Source organism: Aquarana catesbeiana, linkage group LG02, assembly GCF_042186555.1.
Source record: "Aquarana catesbeiana isolate 2022-GZ linkage group LG02, ASM4218655v1, whole genome shotgun sequence".
Classification (NCBI taxonomy): Eukaryota; Metazoa; Chordata; class Amphibia; order Anura; family Ranidae; genus Aquarana; species Aquarana catesbeiana.
This window is the reverse complement of record NC_133325.1, coordinates 153,183,310-153,197,147: the sequence shown is the minus strand read 5'-3', so window position 1 is coordinate 153,197,147 and position 13,838 is coordinate 153,183,310. Positions and strand designations below refer to the sequence as shown.

The 13,838-nt window shown below is 41.4% G+C and overlaps 1 protein-coding gene across 2 annotated transcripts in view; it reads left to right on the top strand.

The window, feature by feature from the left end:
• PPP1R1A (protein phosphatase 1 regulatory inhibitor subunit 1A) overlaps nucleotides 1-13,838 on the top strand; it is a 242,199-nt gene that overhangs the window by 141,768 nt on the left and 86,593 nt on the right. For both annotated transcript variants that reach the window (XM_073613645.1, XM_073613644.1), the window contains exon 2: nucleotides 11,106-11,166. In XM_073613645.1, the coding sequence (XP_073469746.1) occupies nucleotides 11,106-11,166 (61 nt within the window). The remainder of the gene's footprint in view (nucleotides 1-11,105; nucleotides 11,167-13,838) is intronic.

The window sequence follows — 13,838 nt, the reverse complement described above, 5'->3', positions numbered from 1 at the left end:
TGGCCACCTTGGATCATGCAGAGTCTATTTAAGACCCTGGCTCCTGGGTTTGGTGCACATTTTGCAAGTGGTTAGAGTAGGGACAGGTCACGCGTCTGTCAGGGACAGTGCTTGGTACCAAGATAAGGTTCTGAAGGAATAGGGAAAGTGCAGGGAAACGCCATCCTTCCTGGAAGCCTCCCCATTTGGGTACAGATCAGCCAGGCCACATTCCACTCTCTGAGACAAATGCTGTTGGCACCTCTCAATCATCAGTCTGTTGTCACATTGCCATTACAACTTGTGAGTGCTTCCGGTTGGGTGGCCTTCCTGCTGGATTTGCTTTGTATTGTTAGACTTCTGTTACAATATAGTCTTGTTGCTGCACTTGGACCCCTGCGTTTTCTTTCCACCGCATCACGCTGCACCTGCCCAAAAACTACTTAGTGACTTAGCTACTACTAATTTCTTCAAAGACTTTTAAGGTCGTCGATAAAATTAACTCACCTCATTTGCATAATTCATGTGTGTCATTGATTTACTAAAGCATTAATCTGCAATTGTTGTGTGATGAGGACATTACAAATTACAGTCTGCTCCATAACAATCACCTACAGCTTAATCTACAGGAAAGTCACTTAACTGTACACAACTTTTCCGCTTCCTCACTTACGGAACAGCCACATGAACTGTATAACAAACTGACAATTAGGGATGGGCGAATGGTTTGGCCCAAGCATAAGTTCGGCCAGAACTTTGGTTGTTCGGATGTTCTGCGAACGCCGAACAATATGCAGTGTTTGGGGCAAATTCGAAAGCCGCCAGAACACCTTTAAAGTCTATGGGACACTAACATGAAAAATCAAAAGTATTAATTTTAAAGGCTTATATGCAAGTTATTGTCGTAAAAAGTGTTTGGGTACCCGGGTCCTGCCCCAGGGGAAATGTATCAATGAAAAAAATGTTTTTTAAAACGGACGTTTTTTTGGGAGCAGTGATTTTTTTAATGCTTAAAGTGAAACAATAAAAATGAAATATTCCTTTAAATATCGTGCCTGGGGTTGTCTATAGTATGCCTGTAAAGTGACGCATTTTTCCCATGTTTAGAACAGTGCCACAGCAAAATGACATTTCTAAAGGAAAAATTGTCATTTAAAACTGATTGCGGCTGTAATGAATTGTTGGGTCTCTGCAATATGGATAAAACTCATTGAAAAAAAGAGCATGGGATCCCCCCAGTCCATTGCCAGGCCCTTTGGGTCTGGTATGAATATTAAGGGGAACCCCAAACCAAAATTTTTTTAAAAAATGCGTGGGAGTCCCCCTAAAATCCATACCAGGCCCTTTGGGTCTGATATGGAAATTAAGGGGAACCCTGCACCAAATTTTTTTTAAAAATGGCGTGGGGTCCCCCCCAAAATCCATACCAGACCCTTATCTGAGCATGCAACCTAGCAGGCTGCAGGAAAAGAGGGGGGGTGAGAGCACCCTCCCTCCTGAACCATACCAGGCCACATGCCCTCAACATGGGAAGGGTGCTTTGGGGTAGACCCCCAAAGTACCCTGTCCCCATGTTGATGGGGACAAGGGCCTCACCCCCACAACCTTTGCCGGTGGTTGTGGGGGTCTGCGGACAGGGGGCTTATCGGAATCTGGAAGCCCCCTTTAACAAGGGGACCCCCAGATCTCGGCCTCCCTCCCTGTGTGAAATGGTAACGGGTACAAATGTACCCCTACCATTTCACAAAAAAAGTGTCAAAATGTTAAAAACGACAAGACACAGCTTGGGGACTAGTCCTTTATTAAAAAAATTAAAAAATAAAAATGTCCCACGATGTCCATTCATCTTCTTCTATCACGCCGTGACAGACCGAAAAAGAAAAAAAATCTGTAACCGACCCGCCTCCATGGGAGGCTCCCGCTGTGTGACGCTTTTTTGCTTGTGACAGTTTTTATTTAACTGAGGACGGGGCCACCCGGTGACGTAACCGGGTGACCCCACCCCCTCTGATGCCACGGGGACTTCCCTATGGCTTCCATGGCGTCAGAGGGGGCGGAGTCTTCCGTTTACGTCACCGGGTGACCCTGCCCCCTCTGACACCGCAGGGACTTCCCTATGGCTTCCCCGTGGCATCAGAGGGGGTGGGGTCACCCGTTTATGTCACCGGGCCCCGCCCTCAGTTATATAAGAACTGTCACAAGCGAAGAAGCATCAAACGGCGGGAGCCTCCCATGGAGGCAGGTTAGTTCCGGATCTTTTATTACTTTTTCAGTCTGTTGCGGCGTGATAGAAGAAGATGAATGGACATCGTAGTACATTTTTATTTTTTAATAAAGGACTCGTCCCAAGCTGTGTCTTCTAATTTTTAACATTTTAACCATTTTTATGTTTAATTGGGGGTTACATTTGTACCCGTTACCATTTCACACGGGGGGGCCGGGATCTGGGGGTCCCCTTGTTAAATGGAGCTTCCAGATTCTGATAAGCCCCCCGCCCACAGACCCCCCACATTTACCGGGCAAGGGTTGTGGGGATGAGGCCCTTGTCTCCATCAACATGGGGACAAGGTGCTTTGGGGAGCTACCCCAAAGCACCCTCCCCATGTTGAGGGCATGTGGCCTGGTACGGTTCAGGAGGGGGGGTGCTCTCTCGTCCCCCCTCTTTTCCTCAGGCCTGCCAGGTTGTGTGCTCAGATAAGGGTCTGGTATGGATTTTGGGGAGATTAAGGGTTCCCTTTAATTTCCATATCAGACCCGAAGGGCCTGGTATGGATTTTAGGGGGACCCCCACGCATTTTTTAAAAAAAACTTTGGTTCGGGGTTCCCCTTAATATTCATACCAAACCCAAAGGGCCTGGTAATGGACTGGGGGGGATCCCATACTCTTTTTTTCAATTAGTTTTATCTATATTGCCGAGACCCGACAATTCATTACAGCCGCGATCAGTTTTAAATGACAATTTTTCCTTTAGAAATGTAATTTTGCTGTGGTACTGTTTTAAACACGAGAAAAATGCGCCACTTTACAGGCATACTATAGACACCCCCCAGGCATGATATTTAAAGGAATATTTCATTTTTAATTGCAGCAAGTCCGCATTGCATGACTCCAGATTAACTTTCAAACATTCTGCAAGTCTGCTGCAAGTTCTGGTTCAGTTATGTTGTGCAATAGTCATCCCACCACAGGGGTCACTGTGGCTGAATTTTCATGCTGTAGACTTGCAGAGCACATTCTGTAGACTCACCACTGAACCTTTGGTCTTGCTAGAGACTTGCCACACAAATTTGCTACAAATTGGAAAAGTGTTAACTGGAACTTTTTTCAAGTGCTCTGCAAGTGTACAACATGCCAGTGAAAATGTGCAGCAAGTTAACAGACATACAATTCAATACTGCAACAAATTTGTGGTAAGTTATCCTTGCTATCTGGGTAGCTTACCACCTACTTGTACCAGTGAAATGTTTGCTTGCAAGAGAGATTCAGACACATTCCAGACTAGCAAGGGAGTGATTCCATAAAGATAGGGGGAAGGCTCTCCTGGTTAGCTTAATGCCCCGTACACACGGTCGGATTATCCGACGGAAAATGTGCGATTGGAGCGTGTTGTCTGAAATTCCGACCATGTGTGGGCTCCATCAGACTTTTTCCATCGGATTTTCCTACACACAAAGTTTGAGAGCATGCTATAAAATTTTCCGACAACAAAATCCAATCATTTAAATTCCGATCGTGTGTAGACAAATCCGATGGACAAAGTACCACGCATGCTCAGAATAAATTAAGAGACAAAATCAATTGGCTTTTGCCCTGTTTATAGTCCCGACATACGTGTTTTATGTCACCGCGTTCAGAACCATCGGCTTTTCCGACAACTTTGTGCGACCGTGTGTATGCAAGACAAGTTTGAGCCAAAATCCGTCAGAAAAAATCCATGGATTTTGTTTTCGGAATGTCCGATCAATGTCCGATCGTGTGTACGGGGCATTAGGCTCATGTCATAATAACAATTTGTAGCAGAGATTTGTAGCAGCTACTGATCTTTCTGATTAGTATGTGTGTTAGGGACCTTAGGTTGTAAGCTCCTTGAAGGCAGGGACTGATGTGAATCTACAATGTATATGTAAAGAGCTGCGGAAATTGACGGCGCTATATAAGTACCAAAAATAAATAAATAAATACATTTTCCCTGGTGATTTGTAGCTGAATACAGATTTGTTGCTGTAGCATCCATTGCAGACTCCAATGTTTTTCTAGGCAGCTACAAATTGCTGGTGTGCTATGATCACTACATAGTTACATAGTAGGTGAGATTGAAAAAGACACAAGTCCATCAAGTCCAACCTATGTGTGTGATTATATGTCAGTATTACATTGTATATCCCTGTATGTTGTGGTCATTCAGGTGCTTATCTAATAGTTTCTTGAAACTATTGATGCCCCCTGCTTAGACCATCGCCTGTGGAAGTGAATTCCACATCCTGGCCACTCTTACAGTAAGGAACCCTCTACGTAGTTTAAACCTCTTTTTTTCTAATTTTAATGAGTGGCCACGAGTCTTGTCAAACTCCCTTCTGCGAAAACGTTTTATCCCTATTGTGGGGTCACCAGTACGGTATTTGTATATTGAAATCATATCCCCTCTCAAGCCTCTCTTCTCCAGAGAGAATAAGTTTAGTGCTCGCAACCTTTCCTCATAACTAATATCCTCCAGATCCTTTATTAGCTTTGTTGCCCTTCTTTGTACTTGCTCCATTTGCAGCACATCCTTCCCCCAGAGGTTCTCCCCCCAGTGTATAGATTGCATTCATATTTTTGCCACCCAAATGCATTATTTTACATTTTTCTACATTGAACCTCATTTGCCATGTAGTTGCCCACCCCATTAGTTTGTTCAGATCTTTTTGCAAGGTTTCCACATCCTGCAGAGAAATTATTGCCTTGCTCATTAGCAACTGTATTAGATACCATGAACATCCCTTAATGTTTTCCAGTCCTTTGCTAGCTCCAAAAGCTGCAAAACTACATTGTTTGGTATGTCAGTGAGACAAACCCTACATTGACTTCAATTCATTTTTTCTTAGGTACAAAAATAATAAAGAGAGTGATTCTGTAGAGTAGTCTGTACACAAAATTGCCAGTACTACATGGACATAACAGCTTAAAAGATTACAGCACTCAACATAAGTCTACTGAACGTGGCTTTATTGATCACATAAAGGGATGAAAACAGTATGCAATAAGGCCATGTTTAGTGAACTTAAAGTGGACCTTTCTCCATTCACTGCACTTTCTGAATCCCCCATCCCTTCTTTTTATTCCACATTCACTTATAATGTTCATATTGTATGAACTGCATATAGATTCGTTTAGCTCCTCCACCCCCAACTTCCTAATTTCTGCTGGTGACATATCTTCAGCCATTTGCAGCATACTGGAATGATCATGTCACACATCCCAAGAGGCCGCAGATCATTAAATGCCAAAATATCATGAGATTTCAGGTCTGCATAGGTAACATCTATGCAGGCCTGAAATATTACAATACTTTGGAAGCACATGTAATGGACTTTGACAAGAGATATCCTTAATAGCAGAACTCATCTGCTCAGGGCCAGTGGTAGATACTCCATCAGTCTGGAATTTCAGCAGCATCTGGCAGGCTAGCTGCACATAATGCTGAGCAGGCAAGTCCATTTCTGGGTTTCTCATTATACGCCTTATTGGTTACAAGTGGGCAAAATTCTGGCTTCCATCATGGCAAGTTATATATGCTCCTCATTGCAGAATTCTGAAATACATGCTGTATTGCAGCTACTAGTATTCTTTACATAAGTTACAGTACCACACTGGTTAATGGTCATGTGACTTGTATAACCTGCTTAACTTACCGATATAAAAATAGAACTCAGAATGGGGAGAACCTCTAAAGTCTGTAAATGCTATCTGTATGCCAGTTGGGGAGATCTCTCCTCATTTCCTATGTAGTTACCAGTTAGAATAGCAAGCAGAGTCTCTCCAAAAGAGACACATACAATAAACACAATTTCTTATAGTCCAGAAGGGTTGAAAATTGAACAGGTTTTTTTCCACTGCTGTCTGTATGACCACTGGGGAGATTCCTTTTATTTTCTGTGTGGTCACAAGGATGGGAATTTAAGAGAAATCACTTATACACTTTGCCTGCTATAATAAAGTAATTTATTCAGAAGAGCGAACTGCCAGTTCTCCATTCCACTTTCTCCCACTAATTTTGGCTTTTGTTCAGTTTTGAAGCTGAACTTCAGCATTCCCTTCAATCTTGCTCATTTGTACAGGCAGTTTATTTTCACTGCACATTGTATGTTTCTCAAAATGTGCATTAGAAGTGGCAGCAATTAGAGAGAGCCCACCTCATTTCTGGGCTAGAGGACATCCAGGGTAATCTAGCCCCTTCCCCAAGGCTTGAATTTCAGACATTTGTCAGTGGGTACATACTGCACTCAGTGCACCGTCCAGCCACAGTAGCTTTCAGCCACAGAGAGTTTAACAGGCTTACGGCAGTAGGGCTGGGTGGTACACCTGTGCCTTCTGTATGCACCAAAATGTAAGTCTCGTGCACTTGTTGGCAGCCTTGATTCAAGGCTCAAGAACTGAGATACAGGGAGAGACTCTACTATTTTATTTATTTACTTTTTAATACATTTTCATTGATAATAATAATAATTCTGACATTTTACTGCAATTCTCTAATTCTCATGGCCTGAGACCCACTACTAGAAAATAGTTATGTCCACATATTCAGCCTTTTAACGATTTTCTTTTACCATGGCAAAAACATCACATTACAGTTTCTTACAGTATATCTCGACTTTCCCCTCCATCACTTCAGATCCAGCAACAGCAAATTCACCACACTGTGGTTAAAAAAAGATGGCCACCCAACTCTTCCATACCCTCACTACAGGTTCCCCATAGGTGGGTCCTCCTCTTGAGTCTGCACAGGCCTACCCTGAAGGGTTCTCTCCCTCAGGCTATAGGCTTACATACTGTATACCAAGGGTAGTCTTTTTCCCATCATCCTCTGCCCAAGACACTTTCTGCTTCAGCTTATATAGGATGACTAACTCACCCACCATACCTACCCAGGGGAGGGACCTCACCAAAAGGGGTACTAACCTCTTCTTACACACTGGAGCTAAATGCCTAGTGTCCTTGGGGCCTTATAAATCCGATGTCAGTTTACCAGAAGTTGTACAAAAATTTTGCAAATACATATTGTTAAACAATGTGTTAAAAATATAAATGATGTAAAATCACCAGATACAATACATAGTAAAAAAATATGTTATTTTATGATCACAATATTTGAAAAGATTGACCGCACAATTGTCAGAGACTGTGTAATATTAAACTGTTTACAAGACTGAAGGCAGTGTGGGATTACTGAGGTAATGTCATGTCACACTTTTCTATTTGTCACATCTGTGATGACTCTGCGCTATGTCGCACGAAGCCCTCTGGGGATTCCATAGGAATAATACTGCTCATGTTTGTCCCTTTTCTATGCCAAACAAATTGCTGCATGAAACTTAGGATAGCTAGTCAGATTATGGTGAGGTGGACCAAATGGAAATTAAAAGCTCTTATGTAATGCAAAGTAATTTATATTAAAAAATAACTACTACCAATTAGAATAGGCTGCTGAAAATACTGGTACATTTGTTGTAAGGCTTTAGATTTGTTCATTTGCATACAGTGAGGGAAAAAGGTATTTGATCCCCTGCTGATTTTGTATGTTTGCCCACTGACAAAGAAATGATCAGTCTATATTTTTTAATGGTAGGTTTATTTTAACAGCGAGAGACAGAATAACAACAAAAATATCCAGAAAAACACATTTAAAAAAAGTTATACATTAATTTGCATTTTAATGAGTGAAATAAGTATTTGACCCCTTCGCAAAACATGACTTAGTACTTGGTGGCAAAACCGTTGTTGGCAATCAGAGGTATGACGTTTCTTGAAGTTGACCACTAGGTTTGTACACATCTCAGGGGGGGGGTTTGTCCCACTTCTCTTTGCAGATCCTCTCCAAGTCATTAAGGTTTTGAGGCTGATGTTTGGTAACTCGAACCTTCAGCTCCCTCCACATATTTTCTATAGGATTAAGGTCTGGAGACTGGCTAGGCCACTCCAGGAACTTAATGTGCTGCTTCTTGAGCCACACCTTTGTCGCCTTGGCCATGTGTTTTGGGTCATTGTCATGCTGGAATACTCATCCATGACCCATTGGATCCCCCCCCCCCCATTGTAATACTGCGCTGTGTCCAAAACATGCGCCTGACCACATCCTAAAGTCCCACTCCAGACAACAACCTAAAATTTGCTTTGTAATTCATTTTATGGAAGAAAAATTGCTGATAACAAATTGGAAACATAAAAAAGTGTGCTGCGAGTGGATTACTTGGAAATCTGGATTCTATTCCTGATTCCAAAAAGCGATATGTGGAAACATATGCTGTGTCCTCGTACTAGACAATATGGCAGCACATGCCTGTCCCAGTTTAGTGCAGAATTGATATTTTCATGTTATCTTGGCAGGGTAATAAGCTTCAGTTCTGTTGCCCAGTGTGTTTATCTGCATGGCTGGGCTTTTAGCCATGGTAATAGCTGATACACGGATCGGCTTGCCTGACAACTGGGTTTATTTAAAGATCACTGAAGACCATTTTCCTTCAATAATAGTATTAATATTCACAGGATGCTGAAAGCGTTTCTAGAACTGAGCAATTTATATTATTTTAGGAATATATATATATATATATATATATATATATATATATATATATATATATATATATATATATAGCATTTTCATAAAGTACAGAGCACGTTGTGGTGTTGAATGTATATATCCATAGTTTTTATGCAGAAACTATAATGTATTTTCTGTACATTTTTTCTGTTATTTTACCATTTAGGCAAAATTCATTTTATATAAATGATAACATTTTGCAGTTTATTTGCTTGTTGTTTTTATATTTTAATTACTGTGTTTTACACATGGATTTGTACATAGACTTGCACACAGCGTGTGCTGGGCACGCTCTAATCACCCATGCGCATTAGCATTATTGCTCTGTGTTCCGGTGGGAAGATGGGAAACATCTCCCTCTTACTGGCTCTGCCACAAGAGAAGCAGCAGAGAGATCAATGTACCAGGGTCATATATGAGTAGACACGCACACACGTGTGTTTGAGCTTTATTTGAGTGCACACCCTAATGCAATCGGCTGCACACACCTATGGATTTGTGAAAGATTAAAGCTGAACTTCGGGAATTCAGCCACCTTGTAAAATGTTCTGGATAACCAGGGGTTAAGTCCAAAGAGGTGCACGCCACCTTGTGGACTCATCTCTTTCTCTAATTTACAGTTTACATTTTTACAGGGCTCGGGGAGCATAGCTATTACTATACTTCCAGTGCTCCAACACCGCAGAGTCAAATGCAGCCATATATGCTCTGTCCCTTGTGCATCTGATGTGTACAGTACATCGCTACACAAAATGTATTATTTTACTACCAAATGTGTTATGCTGCAATAAACTTTATTCAACTTCTAGATTGCTGCATATGTTTGTTTTTTTTTGACAAACCAATATAAAGAAAAAACAGAGGTCAAAAGATCCCTTGTGTGGTTTAGCCAACCATTTTCTTCATATTAGATGTTTATGGTCTGTGTAACTGGGGCCATGGTAAGTTCTCAGAAAGTCTGGAGTTATTGTAAAATTGCTCTGAATGAGCGATGGGGGTGTGGCCGTGACTGCGCTGTTCTAACTCACTCTTCACTGAGTGGTCACAGACTTTCCTCAGCTGGCCCGCAGCATTATTGCAAAAATTTCAAACACGAAAAAGGCCATATTTTTTTTACCTTCCCCAAACTATATAGAACTGCTCAGGAGGCTGACTAGAGTACAGTAAGTGCTAGCAGTAGCTGCATTCTAAAATAAGATGCATTATTAATAAACTTTAGAAACTTGTCATGCATTTACATTATTGATCTCTCTGGCTAAAACCATGTCCTATTTCTCAGCTGGTAACACAGTCTACTAGAAATTAGTGCATGCAAGATTATATTTCATCCAGTGGGGATATCTGAGCAGACCTTTGCCTAGTATTCCTTATTTTGCAGGGATTGGGAGTGATAGCAACTAGCAGAATTATAGGCTCAAGGTGTTTGTTACCCCACCAGTTCATATTCCTGATATGTGCCTGCTGTACCATGTACTTGTATGAGAAAGTATCCTGTTTTCTTTGTATTGCTTCCTTTGTGTGAAATCGCTAGTATTCCTGCCAGTCCTTTTGCTTTCCTATTCAAAACTGACTACACTAAGCAAGAGAGCACACCATGGTCAGACTTGCCCTGGCATGCCCCCCTCCCCTGTGCAGCCATTCATTGGGAAGCTCAGTGTGCTGCTGTTTTTCCTCCCCCAGCTCTTATGCAGCTGAGAACAGAGGGGATGTGATCACTTAGCCCTCATGCACACAGGCTGTTAAAAAAACGTTATGAAAACGCCAGTATCTTTGCAGTGATTTTTTTTAACTTTTTTCAGCGTTTTTGCAATAGCGTTTTTTAGCGTTTTTTAGCGTTTTTGAGCGTTTTTCCGCGTTAGCGTTTTTGAGCGTTTTTTTTTTTTTTCAAAATTTTTTTTTTTTTTTTTTTTTCAATGGATCAAAAACGCTAAAAAACGTTGGTGAATGACGTTTTTGAGCGTTTTTGAGCGTTTTTCAGCGTTAGAGCGTTTTTACAGCTGAAAAACGTCTTTCAGAACCCACTGGTCCTGGGTTTTTTTTACAGCTTAAAAACGCCTATGCCACTTGCAGCTCAAAAACGCCTAGGTGGGCATGAAGCCATAGACTAACATAGACAGGCCTTTTTAAGCTGCAAAAAAAGCTCAAAAAAGCAGCTGTAAAAGGGGGGAAAAGTATTTATATCCATACACAGATGTTTTGCCTTTCATTTCTATTTTAAACTGAATGGAGACAGGGTCTCTTTAAAGTTATAACAATATGAATATAAAAAAAAAAAAAAAAAAATATATGTTATGATAATAGTAAATCTATTTTTTTATTTTTAAATAGATTCGAAGACGAAGACCAACACCCGCAACATTGGTCCTCAGCAGTGACCAGTCATCTCCAGGTAAATTTTAGCACTTCCTACTTCTTTATAGTGATTAACTGTGCAATTACTGTTATTGTTTTAGGTATACACATACATAAGGTCTTAATAAGACCTGAAAGAAGAAATACGATATTTCCATCCCTCGTATAAAACAGATAACCATTTGACCTCCGGAAGATTTAACCCCCTTCATGACTAGGGCATTTTTTGCGATACGGCACTGCTTTACTTTAACTAACAACTGTGCGGTCATGCAAAGCTGTACCCAAATGAAATTTGTGTCATTTTTCCTCACAAATAGAGCTGTCTCTTTTTTTTTTAATTACCACTGGGTTTTTTCATTTTTTGCACTTAAAACTAAAACTAACCGAAAATTTTGAAAAAAAACATTACTTTTTACTTTCTGCTATAAAAAATACCATAAATAATGTAAACATTTTAATTTCTTCATAAATTTAGGCCAATATGTATTCTGCTACATATTTTTGATAAAAAAAATCCCAATGAGCATATATTGATTGGTTTGCGCAAAAAGTTATAGCGTCTACAAACTATGGTATATACACTAGAATTTTTTTTTTGTACTAGTAATGGCGACAATCAGCGACTTATAGTGGGACTGTGATATTGCGGTGCACAGTCAGACACTAACTGACACTAGCTGACACTTTGTGGGAACCAGTAACACTAATACACTGATCAGTGCTAAAAATATGCACTGTCACTGTACTAATGACACTGGCTGGGAAGGGGTTAAACATCTAGGGCGATCAAAGGGTTAAATGTGTGCCTAACCAGTGTTTATGTTTACTATGTGTGCTGATTTTACTAAGGAAAGTGCAACATTTTTATTCCATGCTTTGCAGGGACACAAAATCCATCACATTCCCCAGGTCAGAACAGTGCTCTGCCTTGATTATATAGATACATTAGATCAGATAGATAGATAGACAGATTAGATAGATTACATACGGCAGAGCTCCGTTCTGTGTCTCTCCTTGCCGATCGCGGATACCAGTGGACATCAATTGGCCAGCACCCACTGATCGGCGTGTGCTGTGTCAAATCACAGTTGGGACAGCTACCTGGAAGTGCCAGACCACTTACTAAGTATGTGATCCCGCAAAGGTGAGCTGCTCTGCCGCCGCATAACTGCGGTTGTCAAGCGGTTAAAGTATTCCAGGCTATACCTAACTAATCCTAAAAATTCTTCCTCCCCCTCCTAACACCTATACTAACTAACCTGTGTAAGAAAGGTGTATATTGAAGTAGATGTCCCTGTAGCTGCACATCAAAGCAGACCTACTATTATTATTATTATTATTATTCAGGATTTATATAGCGCCAACAGTTTACGCAGCGCTTTACAATATAAACCTACTAGTGATGGTATGTGGCAACATCAGCCTGGGCTCCAGCCAGGCCACACTTCCAACGCATTTCACTCCACCCCTCAGAGCTTATTCACGGGGAACCCCATGAATAAGGGGTGAGGCGAGACGCGTTGGGAACTTAATCATGAGGAACCCCATGATTAAACTCAGAGGAGCGAAGGAAAATGTGTTTGGGCTGTGGCCTGGCTGGAGCCCAGCTTGAGGTTGTCCTCTTCGATGTGCGGCTACAGGGGCATCTACTTCAACACACACCGACGTCTGGAGCTGGGACGAGCTCCTTCCAGAGCCAGCAATCACAGCAGTGGACTGAGGACTAGTACCCTTTCCTAAGCCTGAGTGGATCACACACAAGGTTTCTTTGGTTCACAAAAATGTATATACTTATTTTCAGGTTGCTCTGGTCCGGTCACGTGATCCGACTCCCCTATGTCAGCCAGCGGCAGGTGCAGGGGAGAGGAGTTAGTGCCAACAATGGATGTCACTGCTCCCAGGAATTACCAGCTGTTTTCAAATGCCTGCTCTTCTCCCCTGCAGCCACCGCTGGTTGACACAGGGGAGCTGGATCACATGATCAGTCCAGAGCAACTTGAAAATAGTAAGCATACAGATCCTTCTTACACAGGTCAGTCATCATATGTTAAATGTATCACTTTATACATTTAATATTTGCTTTGTGTTATTGTGAATACGGTTTTGCAGCAATCATTTAGATTTATCACTACTTTGCAGTGCATGTGCATTCATAGAAACAATAAGGTGGTATGTGAAATATAGTGTTATAAAGTTCCAAAGAAGTCTCAAAAAATGTAGTCCCATAAACTCTATGTATTGTCCAAAAACACTTCTGTGATCAAAACACCCGTGACTCAGTGTGTCTTCTTTTCACCAACATTCATATGTGCATCCTACTCACCAGAGCGTATTGACCCCCATTACAGGTAGTCAAAAACAGTATAATTGATCATGTCCTCTGGAGAAAGAGACAGCCTGGGGAAGGTATCGCTGATGTTACTCCTAGGTTCCTGGATGCTCATGCCAGCTCACATAGAGGTAAAAAGGAGACCTCTCATGGTGTAGTATATATCCAGAATTTTATTTAGTTAAAATCACACTAAACAGCGTGTGGAGGTTTTTAAAAAGAAACAATAAAACAGGGGACGCCGTATTGTGCTCCACCTGTGTTCCAGAAAGTGAAAGTGACGTGTTACGCTTGATCCAATTCAACGCGTTTCGTCAGTGTGCATCTGATGTCATCAGGGGTCACATTATGTGACTTTGATTTTCTTGTTCACACGC